This window comes from Anser brachyrhynchus (genome assembly GCF_964034855.1).
Source record: "Anser brachyrhynchus genome assembly, chromosome: 1".
Taxonomy (NCBI): domain Eukaryota; kingdom Metazoa; phylum Chordata; class Aves; order Anseriformes; family Anatidae; genus Anser; species Anser brachyrhynchus.
Window position 1 is genome coordinate 27,597,155 of NC_137694.1, and position 21,271 is coordinate 27,618,425.

The 21,271-nt window shown below is 37.1% G+C and overlaps 1 protein-coding gene across 9 annotated transcripts in view; it reads left to right on the top strand.

Annotated features, from left to right (window-relative positions):
- The window catches only part of TFEC (transcription factor EC), a 149,855-nt gene extending 144,543 nt beyond the window's left edge, over positions 1-5,312 (top strand). For all 9 annotated transcript variants that reach the window (XM_080556476.1, XM_080556478.1, XM_080556481.1 and 6 more), the window contains one exon: positions 191-5,312. In XM_080556476.1, the coding sequence (XP_080412602.1) occupies positions 191-571 (381 nt within the window). In that variant the 3' untranslated portion in view covers positions 572-5,312. The remainder of the gene's footprint in view (positions 1-190) is intronic.
- Positions 5,313-21,271: the final 15,959 nt, after the last annotated feature.

Genomic DNA, 21,271 nt, shown 5'->3' on the forward strand with positions numbered 1-21,271 from the left:
AACTATCTCTGGAAGCACATGGCAAATTTTCCTAGATTAACAATTTTGTATTTTAACATAGTCTCACAACTAGACAAGAGGTATAATTAATATGCATGTATGATCTGTATACTTGTTGCAATAGTTTTGAAGACATTATTTCTCTTCCAAAATCATTATCTAATTTTTATTTTTATTTTTTAAACATTAGGAACTAGAGATTCAGGCACGTGCTCATGGCCTTCCAGTCATATCTTCACTCAGTGCTGTAGATTTAGCTGCACAGGTCATCAAGCAACAGTCATATCCAGAGGAGAACTCTGTAGACTACTCTCAACAAATGCCTTTGGCACATGGACAAAATTCTACTGTTTGTGATGGATCTACAGCCTTTTCTGATCCACTTTCACACTTTACCGATTTGTCCTTCAGTGCAGCTTTAAAAGAAGAGCAACGACTAGAGGAAATTTTACTGGATGACACGGTATCACCATTTGGAGCAGACCCGCTCTTGTCTTCCACATCCCCAGCTGCATCAAAAGAGAGCAGCAGGAGAAGCAGCTTTAGCACAGATGATGGAGATGATTTATAAGAGCAGAAAGGGCCTCACACTTCCTTAAACCACTTTCTAAAAGACTTAGTTGAGTGTAAGCATGGTGTTTGTGCTTGTTTCAAATACAAATATGGAGAACCACTGCGAAGATAACAGGCAAGAGTTTAAATCAGTCCTTACTTCACAGGAAAATGAGAAGGACATGAACTCATATCACTTTACCCCAAATTCACACCATCTATTCACAGCTGACATTTGCACAAATCTTTCTTCACTAGAAATATTTTGATAATTGTTCCATGACTTTTTACAGCACTATGAATATGGTTATGACAAAAGGAATATCCATGTTACACAAATGTATTCAGACTCTCTTCAGTCTATACGTATATTTATCTGTTATAAAGATGAGTTAGTCATTTGTTATTTTCTTTTTTTTTTTTTTCATAACTAAAATGAGAATTTTGTATTAAAAATTCTACAAAGCATGAGAAACAGTAGGGAAATATTTAAACTGGGAACTGTAGAAATGTTACAGGTTCTAAAATCTGAAAAAAACAGATGGTAATGCATTTGCACAAGTGAAGTGAACATGAATTTAAAACTGCATAGACTTGTTTTTAAAATGAGAATATCCATTAAGTTTTTCATGCAATCCTGTTTTTTTTTTTAATATATATATATAATTTCATTTGTAGAAAGAGATCAGACTTTTAATATATATTTTAATGATACAGATGAAAAATGGAAACTAGCATAATGACAGAGACTCAAAGGAACTCAGAGAGAAAAAGATATGACATTTCAGCAGAAAGTATTCAGAAAAACTGTATGGATGTACAAGACTGAACAAAGATAATTCACGTTAAAATTAGCACAATTTAAAACAAGCACTACTGGTAACAGTGCTGCGTTAGCTGCTTATTCCAAGAGTATTCAAACTGTGTCCTTCTTTCTGTGGAAGGGATCAGAGTATTTACACATGCCAGTGTGCTTCTGGACAGTCCTTTCAATGTCCTTGGGCAGCACACTAAGGTTTTGCTAAAGGGACTCTATCTTATCCATACCCAAGCTTTGATCCATTTGGAAATGGAGGAAGATGAACAGAGTCCCAGTAAACGTATTGAAACAAGGAGAATTTAATTTCAAATTTGCAGAAAAGACAGGAAGACTTCAAACCAAAGTGGATATTCAGAAGTGTTGATGTGATGCACTGCTTTCCATAACTTGCATTCTAGGAGTGGGCACTCATGACACTTGTTTTGATGACTCAATAAATGCATATCATTTCAATACACAGCGAAATTCCGGAGGGTGATGTATGTTGCTGCAGTACATGAAGTGCAGTCATTCTTACTGTAACATTAATACATGGGAAATAAACTGGCATAAGTTCTTCATAGCTCTTCCCCAACCAAAGCCAAAAGAACACATCTGGGAGTCCTCTAATAATTCCAAATATATTTCTAATGTATGTATTAAGTATTGGTGTCACTGAGCCCTGCTTCATTCTTCGGAAATGTCACATGATCAGGAACAGAGATGAAAATGGATTTCTATTTGTGTGAATGGTTTAAATGTATTTAAATGTACTTAAATATTATCCAAGAACAGAGCATTTGTTTCCTCCTATTGCCTACTGGTACCTGGGTCCTCCTAATAGTCCTCATGAGGTCTGTATTCATCCAGGGCCATAAGCCATTCCTGACTGACCCTGTAATATCATAATAGTTTTTTAATTGGAAAGTTAGCGGTGAAATAAAAAATTACATCTAGATGGCTATGAAAGATGATGGAATATCCAACCTCATGAGAATATTTATGTTTTTAGGAAACTTGATGATTTCTGTGAGCCTATGCAAACTGCTTGGATATAAGTTGAGCAGAGCAGAATTGATATTTTTGTCACATATGTATGAGTTCCCAGATAGCCCAACACAAACCTGACCCTCCTTAGAAGCTCTGATATGCTTCCACTGTATGGTTAAAAATTAATCAAAACAACAAACTCATTTTTATTTATTTTTTTAACATGGAGGAAAGGAATGGAAAAACAAATGAACAAAATTAACAAAAGGTAAAAACATAAAAAATAGGCAATTGAACGTAGAGCTGATGAGCATTTTAATTGGAGCGCTTCTATAAATTAGGCTCAATAGATCTCACTTTGTCATAGTTTTGCCAAAGACTAGCTAATATTGACATTCAAATACGGAATACGATGAATTGAAAGTAACATTTATTCCGACTTTATGTCTAGTGTAGGATATGTACTGTCCACGTCAGCTGATGAAAGGAGGAGATACTTGGTTGACATCAAACACCATTTGTCCTTGTACTGCAGTTTCTACTACATTGGTTTTAAATACGCCATTGTGGATTGCTCATAATGGAGAAAAAGAAATTAAATATGAATGTATAACATGATTTTCCCATTGAACTTTTGCATGGGAGTTAGGCCGCTCTTCTGAACTATATTGACTTTAAATAACATCCTGAGTTTCATCACTTTTATAAGCACTGTTCTAAAAAACATTATAGTGCATCCATTAAATTTTTTTAAAGTTGAGTTTCATTCTTCTGACAATTGCTTCAGTCTAAAGCACCAGATTTTTTTTTTCTCTTCCTGCTTGAGAAATCTAACAGAAGATAGGAAATGCTCCTTTTGCAATATACTGTATTGCATCTATCATTAAGCATATTCAAGCTGTCTTCATTCACACATGAACCCCAGTACCCCTAACCAAAACACTAAATGTATCTGTACCTGTGGGTTTGTATTATGGTGATGTTGTTTCGCTACCATTACATTTTTTTTTTTTTTTAGTAAGAAGTCATCATAATTACTGTTTTCACTAATAACAATAACCTGTATTACACATCACTGTTGAAATTAAATGGTGATACAGGGCACCAGAAATGATAAGCTAGGGCACCACATAGGCGGTGCTGAAGGTATTTAGAAGTTTCTGCTGGTATCTGTATCCCAGACTTTTTGGAATAAGCAGTTGGTCTCCCACCTCAATTTGGTGAGATTGCTGTGAAGCTGGGAGGGCTTTTGGAGCAGAGCAGAGCACAGTGCCTTCTGGCTTGGACAGAGGAAAGGGACTGCATGACTACAGGGACAAATCCTGACATCCTTCCTTCCTCAGACAGAATTTCTTTCCTATGCCGGGGAGTTTTACTCGACTAAAATGTGGTGCATGCAAAACACAATTTGTGCTCTTTCCTATACAGATCTATTTAACAAAATCTCTCAAAAAAGAGATGCATAATTTGTCCGTGGTTCTAGGTCTAGAAAAGAATTTAAAGACGTACAGAATTTGACCTCAATCAGGGCACGGGTGAGAAGAACTGGCTATTTTTGTCAAAATGTATTAAATGAGGAATTCTTGCTTGTTTTCAGTAGCAGCTGTTCAAAACTGGTGGACATGTTCTTACAGAATACATAAACCAGCAGACTGATAATTACATAAAAGGAAAGGGAGCTGAAATATTAACATCCCGTTTAATTCATGAAATGGATATAGATACTATACTAAGAACAGAAACATAAAATATTTTTCACTGTGCATAGCACAGATAGCATGAAAAGCTACAGTAAGTGCAGTTTTAACAAACAGAATTCAGTTGTTTTATATAGTAAAATAACTAAATATAATTCAGTCATTTAATCTTAATAAGAACACTGCTATTGTAATACCTTTTGACTTTAATAGGGCTGTATATATGAATGGAAGATGTAAAATTATTGTAATTTAAAATTATGTTAAGTCTCTTAGATAAGTAAAGGCATTTACATTACTATTATGAGACTGTAGAATATTTTTATAATAATTGCTATTTTTCATTGTTAACCATATAGTATCTTGTTTTCTAAGTCAATGTATGCAGACAGAATGTACTTTATTACACACTGTATATGCAGTCTTTTTGAAATTACATTTTATACATGCTGGTATTTTATGTTTATTATATGAATACAATTAAAGGACTGAAATTAAAACATTTCTTTATATGTCTCTTGTGAAACTTCACTATCCAGTCCCACAAAGAATGCCATCACAAGACAATATAATAACATCCGCTAAGAGCATCTGAGATACCTAACAGACAAAACACTTCACAACTGCTAAACATTTAGTCCATTATGATACATCATGATCCAGTAGCCTCCCATTAATAAAAATAATTGATACATTCTTTAATATGGTCTCCTGCCATCTGCTTATTCCTGCTGCTAAGGCTTTGATTTATGGAAAGTGTTTTCAGAATGTTGCAAAATTGCTAGCAGGCATGATGATATCAGTTAAATCACTAAGAAGCTCTACAAAAACCTTTTAATGTACTAGATGTTCCCCAGACAATTTAGGATAAACAGAATATTGTATTTTAAGATGTAAAACATTTTTTTAAAGCTGATAATTAGGTAGCATTTTGTCGCTAAAAGATATTCTTGCTTAATAAATTAAGTAAGGATTTGGGTTGCATTTTGAATTCCTAATATAAAAAGTGCTGCTTTCTTTAGAATATATTTGGTGCTTTCTGTTCATGACATGATGTAAAAATTGTTAAGTAGTGATATATATTTCAGCTATAGTTTTGTAATAGTTCATTTGTTTCACGTAAAATAGTGCTCATTGTTTGTGTATATCAGATAAACATTTTATTTGTACTAAAGATTCTCTCCAGGCTCTTTTATTTCATCAAATCATTAAGACACACCTATCAGTATTAAAACAGAATAATATTATAAATATTATTTAAAGTTCAGTGATTAGACATGGAAGGATGCTTTGATTTTTTACTTATTCATTATGCACTTAGGATTTGATTATAAAAGGTATTCAGTTCCTTTGTGAGGAACTGAGAGCCCTTAGTTCACTTTGAAGACAGGCAATGCCCAGCCTGTTGCAGAACCAGGTTCTTAATGAGTAAATAAACAGCATTAGAAAATAAAATCAAAAGTTATTTCATAGCTTAGAAAAGCACTATATGATACATTGTTTGATTAAAAGTAATGGTATTTGCAATTGACAGGGAAACAGATTTGATGCCAGCATCATTTGTGCTGACAACCAATGGGAGATTAGAGGAAAATGTATGAAGTTGTGATAATTATCAGATCAGAAGTCTAATTATAAAGGAAGCTATGGTAGTGAAGTATGATAAGGCTTATTGGTTAAATCACTGGTACCCATCAAGTTAAATATATATCAGTTTCATTAATTGGCAACCACAAGACAAGTGCTCTATATTCAGGGTGGTGATGATTTTGATATAATCCACCACATTGTGGTTAAGTATATGATTCATGTAATAAGAAAAAGGTGCCTCCAGGCTATTGTTCCTAGCATGGATTAAAATTTACATATTGCTTCTCCTTATGTCAAAACATCTGGTGCCTGCAAATGCTAACATTTCGTTAAAAAGTTTCACAAGATAGGAAAAGTGGATTGGAAATATTGCATGTGAATCATTCAAGCATTATAATGGAATAAGAGGCTGAGTTATGAACAGGCAGATTGAACAATAGTATAGTCGAAGAGATTCATATGCTTATGAGTTTGATAGACAACACTTTGTATAAGAAGGGGAAATGCCCCAAATCATAAGAAATAACCTTTTTATATATATAAAAAAAAGTTATTGAAATACATCTTCTCGGTTCCTTTCCAAACTGCATTATTATTATTATTATTATTTTCAAAATAAAATTCATGTACCTAAGTGGATGTACTTAGCGCTAAGATGATGGCTAATACATTCATCTCATTCATGCACTTTAGTATGTTGGCATTCATTTTTCTATCTGCCATGTAGTTTCATCAGAAAATTGCATGACTCTTACTTTTACTCTTCTATCTATAAATACATATTACAACAGTACATCAGAGTGTATATAGCAGGGTACATACATCTCAAAAGATTTGGATGACCAGTTATCCTAATGATTTTAACACCTTGAAAAACCTAACAATCCTTGCATTAGCACCTAGACTTAAGATCTTTTTCCCTGTTGATGGGACTTCAGGTGTTAATTTTCACTTAAAAAAAAGAGAAAAAAAAAAAAGAAAAAAAAAAAAGCTGGTGTTAGGTTATCTAGGTTGGGTTAGGAAATCCCCATCACAAATTGCTGCAATTAGCAGAGACATTAATGTTGGAAACTTCCCTCAGTGTGAAAGGAGGCAATAAACAGAATATTTTCCATGATTTTTTCCAGAATATATTCCCCCGCTTATACCCTAGGAATATCTCAAGAGTGCGTGTCCTTGCAATGCAGATGGTGGTGATGGCAACAGCTCTTTTCTACAACCAGTGCCACTCTGGGCACAGCCATCTCCATTCTGCAGGGAAGACATCTCTCCCCAGATTCTTTTTCCACCTGAATTTCTTCCTCTGAGCTGGCACAGCTCTCTTAATCATCCTGCCTCAAATCCAGATGGTGGTCTGAACAAGAGGGAGGCAAAAGTCTGGTGTAGGTCAAGAGCTCTTTCTTCTACAAACCTTGTGAGAAGATCAACTTTGTGATGGTGGTGATTTTCTTGTTTGCCTGGTTTTTATCATTTTACCTAAACATATGTTTGTACATTCTATTTACTTTCAGTGGTTTTATCTTCAGTGACCACATGATTCCAGATTATTTAAGTTTAATATACAGAATGTGGAAAAATCTTGTAGCTAAATATTTCACACTGTGTCCCAGGAACAGACTAAGTTAAAGGAGATGTGTCTCTTGAAAACATAAGACAATAACATCAAAAATTCTGAATATGATGTCTTTTTATCAATTAGTTGATCCATGTCATGGGCACGTTTTCTTATCATTAGAGGGATGAACCTCACCAAGAAAAAGTCCTGCATCACCACAGAGCCATTAGGAAAGAAAAGCAAATACCTGGAGTTGTTGCAGAAATACCATTCCATCATTTCCATTGGAAAACACTTCCTACTACAGGACAGCTAATATACACAACCAGCTTGCTATAAAAACAAACCAACACAAAGCAACTTATCCTTGCTGTGAGGTAAAGTAAGCACGGTCAAGTGTAAGCATGGAACAAAGAAACAACTTTTGCAATAAACACTCAAGGAGCATTGTCTCTACTTGGGAATTTACATTTCAAATTACACTATATTTGACTTTTTTTTTTTTTTTTCCTCCCAGTGGGTAAGAGCAAGGTGAAAACAAAACCTGAGACAGCTAAAGGTAAGCAGTATGGAAAACAAAAGAAGGTACATTCTTGATCTCTAGATGTCACAAACAGGAGCTGGTGCACCAAGAGAAGATTGAGCTAGTGCTCAAGGGAAAATTTCAACCTGAGAAGCAAGCAGGGGAGCACCAGGCTGGGCTCTGGCAGAGCCTGCCACTTCCTTCAGAAAAAGAAAGGAGATTATTTCTGGCCCTCCTCAGTCTGTTCACAGCTTCCATGTAGGAAACTATGGTGAGTGCCTCTCCTCACCTACTTCTCTCAAACTGTTCTTTCTTTTGCCTTACATTTTCAAAGGTTCTGTAGGACAAAATACAATACTCATCCCTCCCTTCTTTGCTGTTCTTACTCTTCCAGAGGCTGGTGCCTGTGTGAGGAGCATCAGCAGCTCCTCCTTGTTGTCAAAGTCCAACTGCAGCCTCAGCTGAAACGAGCAAATCAGTCAGTGGTTAGCAGGTTCATAGCCCTGAAACAATCCCAATGTTCTACTGGTGAGAAATAATCATATGATTATTTAAAAGGCTAAAAATGGTTTTCTAAATATCTTGACCCTCAATATTACCAAATGTCTGAGCAAAATAAACATATTTGTCCTTTTAGGCTTGCCATCTCAGAGGAACTTAGTTCTGAAGCTCAGTATATTGGAATTCAGTAGGACATAGATGTCTGGTTCCATTACACCCCTGAGATACCAGAATGTTGGTGCAACCCATAGGTGCACATTTCTTACTCTTGATAGCCTTGCTAGTGTGGGCAGACTGTTTCTACCAGTAAAGCCTCTTGTCTTTACTCGGCACTTTGTGGTAAATAAAGGTTTTTATGCCTCAGTTCTTGCACCCAAAGCATAAAATTATCTTTTCCATAGTCAATAAAAATATGCTTATTACTGCCTCATATAACAACCTTATGTCCTATTTTGCTGATCCTCAATGTCCATATCAATTTCAGTGGGCTGGTAGGGAAGTAAAGATGTTACTCAGAGAGTGGCACAAGGAACTGGTCCGGTAGAAAGCTCTGCAGTGGTATGGCACTTTCCCAGGCTTAGAGACCTGTGTTGCTTTCCTCCTTTGTGGATCAGGTTCATAAACAGTGGTTTTCTCTTCCATCAGTGAAGCATATCTGCCAGCAAAAGGCTGTGGGAGTCCTATTTCTATTTAGTACAGGGTCCTATGGCATCTTCCTCTTCTATAAAATACAAGGATATCTAGGTCTTTATTATAAATAATAATACATGTATGTGGTACATGATTCTAATGATGTAATTCAGTTTCAGGTTTTTACTGCCATTCATAAACTGCTTCAGCAGACTTCTTGTAATTTATGATATCAATAGAGCCCCTTAAATTACATCCTAGACTCTGCCATGTATTGCCCTATGAAAGAAAATGGCTTTGTATCCAATATCACTGTAAGAGGAGTGCTAAAGGGAGAATGAACCAGAAGTCAAGTGCCCTTTATTGAACACGAATATTGCCTTCCTAGTGTGCAATATGTGAGTACTGAACACTTGAAAACAACCACTGTAATCCCCAACTTAATTGTTTGCTTTGAAACTATGTTGTTTCCTAGCACTGGTTAAAAAAAAAAAAGCTTGTCAGGGTCACATTTTTCACTGTGCTCTGCTTTTTGAACCCACAGCTTCTAACTCTGAGAAGGTCAGGGCCAAAACAGCAGGTGCAAAATTCTGGCATCCTCAGTCTGACTCAGGGGCCTCTTCCTCTTGCCTGGGGCTGCCATGCCATGCTGGGGGAGAGCAGAGCTCCCTGGCAGAAAAGATTGGTCCTGAAACCCAAGGTTCTCAGGGCAGCAATGGCATTTGTACAATTTGGCTGGAGACTGAATCTGTACCAGCAGTTTTGAGTATTTCCAGTCGTGACCCAGGTAGAAATTATCTCTTCTGCCTTTGTTAAGCAAGGGGATAAATCCCTATGCACCCATTAGGGGGTGGATCACAGCACGATAGACTATTGCCTCCACAGCATTTTTTTCCCTTTATTCGTCCTTCTCCTATAAAAACCTCTAAGGAGGTCAAGAACTGCGGGTGGTGAGGGGGTGGGAAGGGAACTCTTCAAAACTAAGTGGAGACAACTGGCCAATTTAGCACTGAGTTATTTTCATTCAGGTGCTTTCTTCCTCTGCAATGTGTAAACCTTCCTTGAGCAGAGGAGTCCTGGGGGCAGTGGCTGGAGGGGATCCATCACTGCCTTGGCTCCATCAAAGCCCTTCAGGGACCAGGGAGATGGTGTGGAGGCACTGAACCTTGCTGGGAGACAGCTCATATAGTTTCCCATCACATGAATGCTTTTATTCCCACCTGCAGAATAATCTACTACTGCTAAAAATAATCAGAAAATAAAGTTGTATAGAAGGTACACTTGCAGAACCAGTCACACTTCTGATTTCACAACAGTAAGCACATTGTTTGTTAGGTTTTAGCAATAAAAGCCACTTGTATTAGACATTAAAGCTGGATTCAGAAGAAAAAACTATCACCAGTATACAGGCCAAAATATTTGAAATGTTAATAGGATTTGTATTAGTTTATTTTTAAGATTTGCAGGTATCTGTGATTTTTTGAAGTACTTAAATGGAGTTTGACCTTGACTGTTACCTCTGAGGGAAGATGACTTTAGAGTTGTTCTCTTGCAGAGGGTGCAAAAAACAACCTTAGCTGGTTTTATATAGGTAGGAAAACTCCTGTAGTTTGTATTTCAAAGCAGTTCAGCTGATAATAGGGGAGCACTATCAGATTTGTTCTGTTTGTTTAAAAGACTCATTCTGAATATCCCACAAGTTTAAAAACACTTGGTCTTGCACTTAACTTTGCATATTAAATATACTGATATCTGCAGAGTGAAGACAAACAAGACGGAGCATATGAAATTTTCTCAGCTTTTTAGAAAGTTCCCTAATCTTATTGTAGCTGTACCTAACTATATAGGATAACATACCAACTCATTGGAATATTATCTAAACTGCTTTTAATCACATTTACTATATCTTGTAGAAAGATTTTATTTTATTATTATTTTTGGTGCAATTTAATTCTAGTAGTACTGTGTAATTTCCATCAACAAAAGAAATGAAATGTATACAGTAGAAAATGGATCCTGCTTTAAAATGCTCAGACCTGTCAGGTGTCCATTAATCTATATATATTCCATGTAGGAAGTAGAAAGCAATATGAGTTTTCACATCCTTTGTATTTAATATTTACCTGTGGGCATGTATAAAATAATTCTAATAAATCCACAGCTACTTACAATTTACAGAATGGGACTAATGTTGGTAGTTGATCCTAAACTGACACAAACCAGATATTCTCTTAATGTTACTCCAAGGAATTTTAAACTGACTCTGTTAAAGCCAAGGTTATTTGCCTTGGGGATGCCTAATGGAAGGGTTATTATAACACTGTCCACAAATAGGTGTCTTGAGAGAGCCAGGGCCATAATACTTCATTGACAGCTAATAGATTGTGCTATTGCTGTATCATAGTGATCTTTGAGGCCAAAGGTCATACCTCTTCCTTAATATTTAAATAAAGATACTTGACTAGAGCAGAAAACAGCTTATTGCCAGTGATGGCTGCTGCTCAATTTACAAGAACCTTTACAAAGTCATGCTAATTCCCAGCCTCCTTAGAATGCACGATAACCTTTCATAAATCCATCTTTTCCAGATGTCCTTGGAAATGACAGTTATAAAACTACAAATGATTTGTAATGCAAAATGGGACTGACAGACTTGGAGATTAGTTCTCAATGTACTAAAATGACTAAAGACTATACCTAACAAAAGGCTTAAAATGCATCAATAAGTGTCTGCCAAAACAGCTCATGAGTATCTTAAACATGCTCAGTAACAGCTGGAAAATAAGAAATATTCATGATTGTAATGACAAGTGACCATTTTCCCTGTAAGGGTCTCAGAGTAAAACTTTTCTTCTGTGGGTCGATCTGGAAGACAGATTTTGAATTGCTCACACTTTGAATGCAGCATTTTATTTGTCTGAATAATTCTCTTCATGAACAGAACTGTTTATGAACCAAACAGAATTGTTTATGAGATAAAATTCTACTTAGATGTATTCTCTTTACAGTTAAAATGGATTATAAGGTATATTTAAATTTAGAGGGCGCTACAAAAAAAAAAAAAAAGTTCCTTTAAAATTGACAATACTACTTTGACATTAAGGGGAAAAAACTCTTATAAAAGATTTTGAAAATATATATGGTAAATGTTTCAAAATTTCACTGAAGATATGCATTAAATTTTATATTTACAGATAATTTTGTTTTCTGCTACTCCAGGGGATGTCTTATAATTCAGAAAAACAAAAGCATTTTTAAAATACACCTCTATAAGCAATATATAAATTGCTTAATATTTCCAAATATCTATAGAAATCAAGAGATAAAAGATGTTGATGGGGTTTCTTTGAATTATTACAGTCTTCTAGATAAGGCAAAAAACATTTTCTAATACTACTACTACTACTAAAAAAAAAAAATAGAAGAGGAGCTCACGGTCCATATCTGCACCCCAGCACTCAGAAATCCCTGCAGGGGGTGCCTGGCTGGTGAAGCATTAGAGTGACGGCAATGGCTCACAGACCCTGCAGGACCTGCTGTGGGAGAGCATCCTGCTTTATGGCTTACATTCACCACCTCTCTCTTTTGTGATATTCTCTCCTACTTTGAATGTTCTTGTTCTCACTTTTGTTCTCATATCCTTTGTCTAAAATGCTTTAACCCTGGGAAATGTTATTTTTGGAACTTGGAAGCATTCATTGTGTTAATGAAGTATTTGATGAAATAAATAATAAATGTTATCCATCATGCTAAGGAAGTACATTATTATGAAATGGTCATTTTGTTCATCTTTTCATACTCTTAAAGCTACCTGGGAAAATGATAATATATATTAGAACCAATCACATAACTAAATTGGTCACAAATGTGTTCCTAGCCTTTGTTCATTTGTGAATTATTTCACAGTCCTGGTTTCTGCAGAGGTTATTTGCAATTCCCAAGTTTTATATGGATTATCAAACATATTTCAGCCAATTGTCTGTCCACACTCATTTTACCTCACCTGTGCAGCATTTCTTTCATGGCAATGATTGTTTCCCAGTATATAATGATTTTGTTCCTGCTCCCAGACTCAATTAGTTATTAATCAGTCACTCCCTGGTTTATTAACAAAAACTGCTCACGTAGATATTAAGAAATGACAGTAATAAATAAACCTGTTTGAAATAAATAGCTCTTCAGACTTTGATCTGTTTGTGAGCCGTGATCTTATTTTCCTCCTAGCTCCATTTTTGTTTATTTTTTCCTCCTCTTGATGCTTAATGACATTTAATAAATGCAAATTATTCCAAAGACTGTCTTGTCTCACATTTGTACCTACAAGACTATTAGACTGTACCTGAAGACATATAAAGAAGTCTATTTTTGTACTCTGGAGCTCAGACACCAGCTCTGTGATGCTATTTGTCATAAGTCAACCAAATATGGATATAAAGCCGTGGTGCTCACTGTACCTGTGCAGTACTAAGTTTGTCAGAACTTTTCCTTTTCTGGGCTATGTTGACCCAAACTGGGAAGTTTTTATCAGCTGTCGCTATTTGTTTGTTCTCACTGAGTGTCCTTTCACCTCTTTCTCTAGGACCTTTCAGCTTTCCTCCCCACATAATTTATTCCAGACCACAGAGAGCATCTGAAGCAAATTTCTCTGTGCACACCAGATTCACCCATCGCATCGTGCCCTACCACTGGTGGTCTCTGCCTTCCCAGCAGCCTGGGGCACCTCCAGGCTTAGCACCCCACATGGAGGATGTGACATGGCATGATGGCTTCCAGCTCAAACTCTCTGTAACAAGACAAGAGGGAATTATGCATCTCAGGGAACCAGGAAACAACAGACCAGCTCCAACAGAACCTGTCAGAAACGGGGCAGAACTTCCACTTCTTGTGTCTGCCTAGGAAACACATCTTGTTTTGTTACTCTTGCACCCATTAAGTTTTCCTTGGCATGAGGCACTAATGATGTTTAGATGAAAATTCAGAAAAATGTTTAACCTCCGAGGCCTCCTCAGCAAAGGAGTGGCTCAGGCATTCAGCAGAGGGTAACAGACCTGGCTTTGAAATACCTGATTTGCCACAAAATATTGCTTAGAGATTTAAAGAGAAATTTAGGAGCCTGATAATAGTAATATAAATTCAACAGTTACTGAGATATTCCTTCACATTTACACTGGAATATTTGTGTCTGGTGGTTTACAATAGCGACAGAAATGACAAAAATATTTCCTTTGTGTTTTTCCTGATAATTTAAGTAATGATGATGTATATGGCTAACTTAATTCCCAACAGAAAAGATACCTCCAAAAGTGTTCCTCTCTTGTCAGGGAAATAGGGACAGAGTTTGTTTGCCTATACAGATGTTTAAGAAAAGTACACTCAAATAGCAGAGAAAAGTCTTCTCTGACATTTTAAGTTTACAAAGTCATATCTGTTTATATTAGCAGAAAATGAAAAATAAAAGGTAAAAAAAAAAATCACAGCGAGAGAATGCTGTATTTTGGGTTACCTTGGCTCCAAAAAAACAATCTCTATACTTACTAGATATATTCAGGAGATTAAAAAGAAAGAGAAGGAGTATTGGATGGCTACACATGAAATAGTTTTACTCTGCCAACCTGTCCTAAACCAATAATTCAATTTCAATAAGAAAATTGAAACCATGTGTTTCTCTTTATAGGAATGATTGGTAAATTACATTTGGTTAACCATTTTCTTCCCACACATTCCTAATATGGTGTACCTTTATTTTTATTTTTATTTTTTCAGGACTAGAAATGAATCTTTTCATATTTAAAAGATCAGCACATATTTTATGCACAAGTATCACAATGCCAAATATGTTTCTGCAGCAGACCACCTCCAGGAAGTCTGAGAGGAGAGTCCTCCTCAGAGAGGAGTCCACCTACAGGGGAAAAGTAGCCCAGACACCTATATGATCACAGATGATGAGGCAAAGATGATAAAGGTATTCACTAAAGGAGACCCCATATTTCTTCTGCTATCAGCAATATATTCAAGTAACTGATTGATAAGGTTTGTTTTCATGCAATAAATGTCTGAAGCATGAGGAGGAAAAATGAGGATGCACCATGTAAGAATAAATGTGATCAGAGCAAAAAAATCAGGTGGCTGGCAGACCTACCTTTAACATTTTATCTTCAAAGAGAGAGAGAGAGAAATAAAGACAAAAAGAAATACAAATATTTGAAAAGAAAAATAACCAAAAAGAATCGAGCTTTTTCTCCCTTTTTAATAATGTCATTGCTTGCTTATGCATCTATGTACTTATTCCTTTCCCCAGTAATGTTGTATTGTCATCCAGAAAACAAAACTGTACGGATAAACTTCATGCTACTGAAAAAGATAAATGCTTTCATTGCAAATTCCAAAGTGCTTATTGTCCGATTCATGGGCTTGATGAAATGTTTATTATACACAAGTAGCAAACAGGTTTCCTTGGCAAATTGCAGAGAACTGTTGGTAAAATTCCTGAAAGAACTGTGAATAACCTGTGTGATGAATGGGGTCGTCAAATCTCATCATATTCATATATCTGAGGAAAGCTTAATTAAGTCAAATGAAGAAATTAAAGGTGTATGAAGAGGATTAAGAAAAAAGCTGAAAATAAAACTAGATCTGCAAAATATTAGATCTCCTCTACCCTCAAAAGAGATCAATTAAATCTTTACAAGAAAAAAAGCACAGAAAAGGTCTCCTGTAGGGCCAGCAAAAGACTGAAGTGCAATATTTTGGAAATGCCATAATTCAAGGAGAATACAATGTGTTATTTTTATATGCTGCAGAGCCGCACAACTCCACCTCCGTCTCTTGTTGAAAATGCTACCCAACTAGCTTAATACTCACAACTCTTTGACATAGTGTCCTGGATTTTAACACTTTCTGCCTTTTTTATTTCTCATGTCTGCAGCAGTTCCAGGAGTCATTCACCTTAGTGCTATTATTCTTCATAAATCAGAGAGGAGTGACTGAGTCCCTTATAAATTATGGGTACCACTCATGAGACCACCTGGTAAACACTGTGATGGTAAACAGGCCTTTTCCTTTTACATATATTTTTGAGAAACCTGCACAAAGTTTAAATTTCTGATGAACTGCTTGTTTTATCTCTAATTAGAATTAACACCAAAACCACTATTCACTATTCATATTTGCTCATCTCCTTATCTTAGATTAACCACTGTTTAATATGTGGTTAAAATTATTCTGCACATCATCAACTGATCTATGTGAAACAGCACAGAGAACAAAAGAAGCTTAATCTTCCATGAAGCTTCAGTCAAGTGAAACTGTACATAATCCAGAGACAGTTTCTTTTTGATAACCTGCACTTAATACACACTGAATGTCTCCCCTCTCTCTGGCCCTGCGTATTTTGAAACTGCTTATTGAAGTACAAAATAGCCCCAGTTACTATTATTATTATCATCAATATTTATTTGTTTATTTATTTATTTTGCTAGATTTCATGTGCTTTGGGCCTAATTGTGCAGACTCTTTGCATTGGGCATGATTGTTGAGCTGTCCCATGGACACAACCGTGTGCTAACAGCCGTGATACCAATGGGACCACTTGCAGTAATGTTATATCCAGGAAGGAAGAAGAGTTTATGAGATGAGGCAGTGATTGTAGCTGCAAATGACTTGAGACAAATAGTTGTTTGGGCTGCTAAGCTGCTATATGAGGGAATTGAGAAATTTAAAAATAAAAATTAAAAAAAAAAAAAAGAATCCTTCTCAGAAACAAGGCAAATAATAGTAAATACTATGTTAATACCCCAAATTATTAAGGCATGACAGCAGAAGATAACAGGTTCTTGTTAGTGAGTAAGAATGCAAATTGCTTCACTGACTCCCGTGCTTTTCCAAATGGGATTACTCAACTAAGTAACTCTGAGAGGGCTCAACAAACAGTCTTACAGTCTTAGTAAAACAAAACCAATTTTCTATACCTCGAAATACTGTATATCCAAAACAAAAAAAAGAAAAGAAAAAAAAAAAAAAAAGAAAGTCACCCGGGAGTTGCAGCAACACTTGAATTTTTAACACTGCCCGCCCCAGCTTCCAGCTGCACAGCACGGTGGGCTGTCACTGCGCTGATGCCCACCGAGCCCTGTACGATGCCTGGGGACCCCCCCCAGGTCCCCTCTCGCCCTCCGAGCCGGGGACGGGGCGGCAGAGGCCGGCGGAGGCTGCGGAGGGCGGCGGAGGCGGCGAGGCCACCCGCCGGGAGGCCGCTGCCTCCACTAGAGGTCTCTCTCGTTGCAGCTTTCCTCCTCCCGCGCTCGTTAATTATTTTACTCAAAGGAACAATTCTGCCTTTTAGATTGGAATGCCTCACTTTAAGTGGTGTGCTAGGGAAAGATATAATGCCTCCTTAGCTTGTTCTCCTGCTGATGGGTAGATGTTGGGTTGACTGAATGAATCATCCACGGTATTTTAATACACAGTGGCTATACTTTAGCAAAGAAGCTTGAGCATTCACTTTGGCTTCCAAAAGGTGGAAAATTTGACCAGATAAAACAATATGCTAAGGTAAAAAGTGCCTTACCGACAGACAGCATGATACTTCAAACTCTCCTGAGGGCACCTAGGACCCTGTTATATACTTAGATCCTGTAATTTCAAATGTGAATCCTTTTAGATTTATTTCTATTTCTTTTTGAAAGAAAATAAAGTATATTTTCCCATATGAATTTACAGTAAAGTTCTGGTGTTTAACTACTTGCAATTTGTGACGTGTTTTTCTTTTAATAAAAAATGGGATATTAATTGTGGTAGTCACTATTTACTGTAATATTATATATTAAAAAAAAAGCCCAACAACAACAACAACAAACAAGAAACAAAAGAAAACACCAAACTTATTTGTTTAATTATACTCTTCTTTTTTTTTTTTTTTTTAAATTCTTGTAGGATGTCACCTCACCTACACTGGCTACATGGATGAAACACTTCATCGAACTTACATAAAGTTGCTTCCTTTAGATTAATAAAAGCAAAAGACGTGAAGAAAATTGAATGAAATTCAAACATAACCCCATCCCCATAAACAATGCAAAACACGTTTGAAGAAAGTACAGTAAAGCACATTGATATCAGCTAAAAGGCTATATAAATATTCATGGAATAGAAAGAATTTTCTGATTTCCGTGGACAGTAGAGGAAGAAAGGTGGAGAGACGGTGCATCTTCTCAGCACAGGGAGTTGCATGTAGGAAGCAAAGAAGAAGATACTGCAGCAAATCAATGTCAGTATCATGCTAAAGGGAGTCAGAACAAGAGAAGATTCCCCTGTTGAACAGAGAGGTAGGCACTGTGTAAAAATGCAGGGAAACAAAGGGATTTGAATTAGTAGCAGTGGAGTGATACAACCTGGCCAAAATTAGGAAATGAGAAAAAAAAGGCAGAAAGTTATGAAAAAAGAAACAATTATAAAAATTACTGTGAAATGAACAAGAAGGCACTGTAAGGATATATTATGGGGCAATAATCACACCATTCAGGCTGTGCTGAAAGAATTCAAGCTGAAGCCTATTTCCTAGTAACAAACTGTAAAGTAGAGTTACAACGTGAATACATACTCCCCACAATATCTTACTGGGATTGTTAAAACTGTTGTGTAGATTGGGATCCTGATTTTGCTTCCACTAATATCACTGCAGTGCAATTGGAAATCTCCATGGAGTTACTGCTTATTTACAGTGCTGTGAGATCATATCGTACCTTAAAAGGTAAAGCCATTCTCGGTATTCTATTTATGTTTCCAAAGTACTTGTTCAGTTACAAAAAATGTTTCCCTTAAAGATTGTAAAGGTCCCCATTTTTCATTTCCATCAGCCTCACTGTTCCCACCTCTCCAGAATGGGTGTCAAAGGCTACCTTCCCAACTCAGCATCTCAGCACTCAGTTTACATAAGCACATGGAGCTGTGCAAGCACTAGGTGACAGAAAACCATGTGGTAATAATTCTTACTACAGTCATAATCTTTAGATGTTCAGTAGACCAAACTTTGGACCATGGTACTCTTAGTACGATACTCTTAGTACACTGAGCCAAACACCCTGACTGCACTAAGGTGGACTTACTTGGACTTACTTATCGTGAGACTATAGGCCCACTGTAATGAAGCGGCTGGCACCTGACGAGATACCTTTGTTTTACCTCTGCAGAGGGGAATGACAACTGTGCAGTTGCCAGTCTATGGGTTTAAAGTCTGTTGTCCAAGCGAAGAAAGAATTCTGAAGTCAGAGGACAATGCTGAGGGTAAAAACAGTAGCTTGCAGGGGAACCAGATTACAAAAACCATAGCTTTCCTGCAAGCAGCAAGCATCTCCCTGACCCAGTGTGGAGAAGAGTCCCTCCTTCCCTGACCAGTGTAAACACTGGATGCCTGAAAAGGCTGCACAGCCCTTGGAGCCCACCAGCTGCAAATGTCTTTCCAATTCTGTAGAATTGGAAAAAAAACCTTCTTCATCTTCTTCTTCTGCATTAGGAAGCCATTTTTGTTTTGAAATCCTGGTAGACACTCAATACAGTTAATTTCTCCATCCTTTACAGTAGTTCCACACAGATCGCTGTAGCCTGAGGGCTGTCATTACTGTTAGGGCTTACAGAAGGGGAAAAGAAAGACCAAATTCATTATTCATTTGTACTGAAGGGAGAGGAAACGAATCCAGAGAGACAGAGTGGTCATAAGCAGAACCTGGTTTTCCTGATTCTTAGTATATCCACTGGGCTACGATGCCTTTGGCATGTGCCAGGGGTAAGAACTGCATTAAGTACACGTGTCTGACCAATAAGCTGTGTAGCTCCTGCCCATCTCCTGGGGCAGAGCAGCTCCACTACTGCTTTGGAGCAGAGACTGCAAAGAAAGAGCTAAAGCTGGAGCCCTTGCGTGCCTGTTTGGGGGAATATCCCAGAGCAGTAAGTGGTGGAAAAGGTCTAGCATGAGCCAGAACTGGATACAGCTGTAATGGTGATACAGAGAGAGCAGCATTTTCTTCAGCTCATGACCCAGAGTATGTGCTCCTTAGTTTCTCCCATAAATCCATTGCTGCTAACTGCTGCATTAAATAGACACATGACCCCAGTATTTTTAGTTCATCTTTTCCTGGACTCTGGCTTGACTATTACTATAAACTAGGAAAATGAGAAAGGATTGTATTATCTCTGGAAGTGTCCTTGTTCTGCAGACCCCTCACCTGGTGTCAGTAGTAGCTACAGCTTTCAATTAGCCTACCCCTGTGATTTGCAGGTTTTGGTTTTTTTTTTCTTAACATTCACGTAGGACAAAAACATGGTCAGTGTGAGAGGCTTATGGGTGATGTACTTCAGCAGCACTGCTAGCCAAATCTTTATCCTAACTATATTACTTCCTTAGGAAGATCTTTATTTGATCCCACAATGGCATGGGTAGAGACTTCTGGGGAGCATCACAGTTATCAGAAAATGTCCGAGAATGGCTTCTGTGAAGAAGGTCTCCATGCTCCACTGGAAGATCATTTCACCCAGAGCTGGAGAAATGACAACTCCCAGGATGCTGTGGAGAATGGGTGCGCTCTGGAGAGTCATCCTGTAAAATAAAGGAGAAGTCTGAAAATCAAAAAGCTCAAAAGAGCTTTGGGTATGGGAAAAACATCCTTATATCTTGACAGAGAAATGAGTGCCAGACACTCCAGTTTGTACATGCTGCTCTCCAGTAGAGCTTGAAACTTTCTGATCCAAGCTGGCAGCCTGCACACTGTTGTAGGGACTGGTAGAGTTCCTGGTCTTCCCATTGGTTTGGCAAGATCAAGTCAGGAATCCATCACTGACTTGCTTATTGAAAAATGGGTTAAGCTTTACAATCGCTGGCCTAGAAAAGGTAAAAGCAATGTATAGAAATTCCTTTGCCTGGAAAGTACTAGATATAATAGTTCATGTAACTACCAGAGGTCCAGGATCCGATACCTGTGGAGAGAGTAAGACAGAGAGTGAGTTAGTTTTCATCCCATTTACTAAAATAGTATCACAGTTCTCACTAGGGTAGATTATTTTCAGTGCCATTCATTGTTAATGGGAAGCTACCCCTTCAGCTTCCAGAACATTGGCTTCTATGCCCAGTCACATAATTATAGATTTTGCAGTAAATTAGAAGGCTTCTGAACTTACTCTGCAGCCACACTTCACCAGGACATAACTCCTAACCGTCAGTTTATGTATAACTCAGTTTATGTATAGCTCTGCATAGGTAGCAAGAGAATAATATTACAGCTGAGATCTACTCTGTGTCTCAGGAAACAATATTCTCATGATAATGTTCTAACTTAAAGGAAATATTTGGAGATGGATTCTTTCCCTGTATGAATTGTGCTGTGGAGACTCCTTAGCCATCACATTTGCATTGTTTTCCTGTTTGGGATATTATCAGTCTGTTG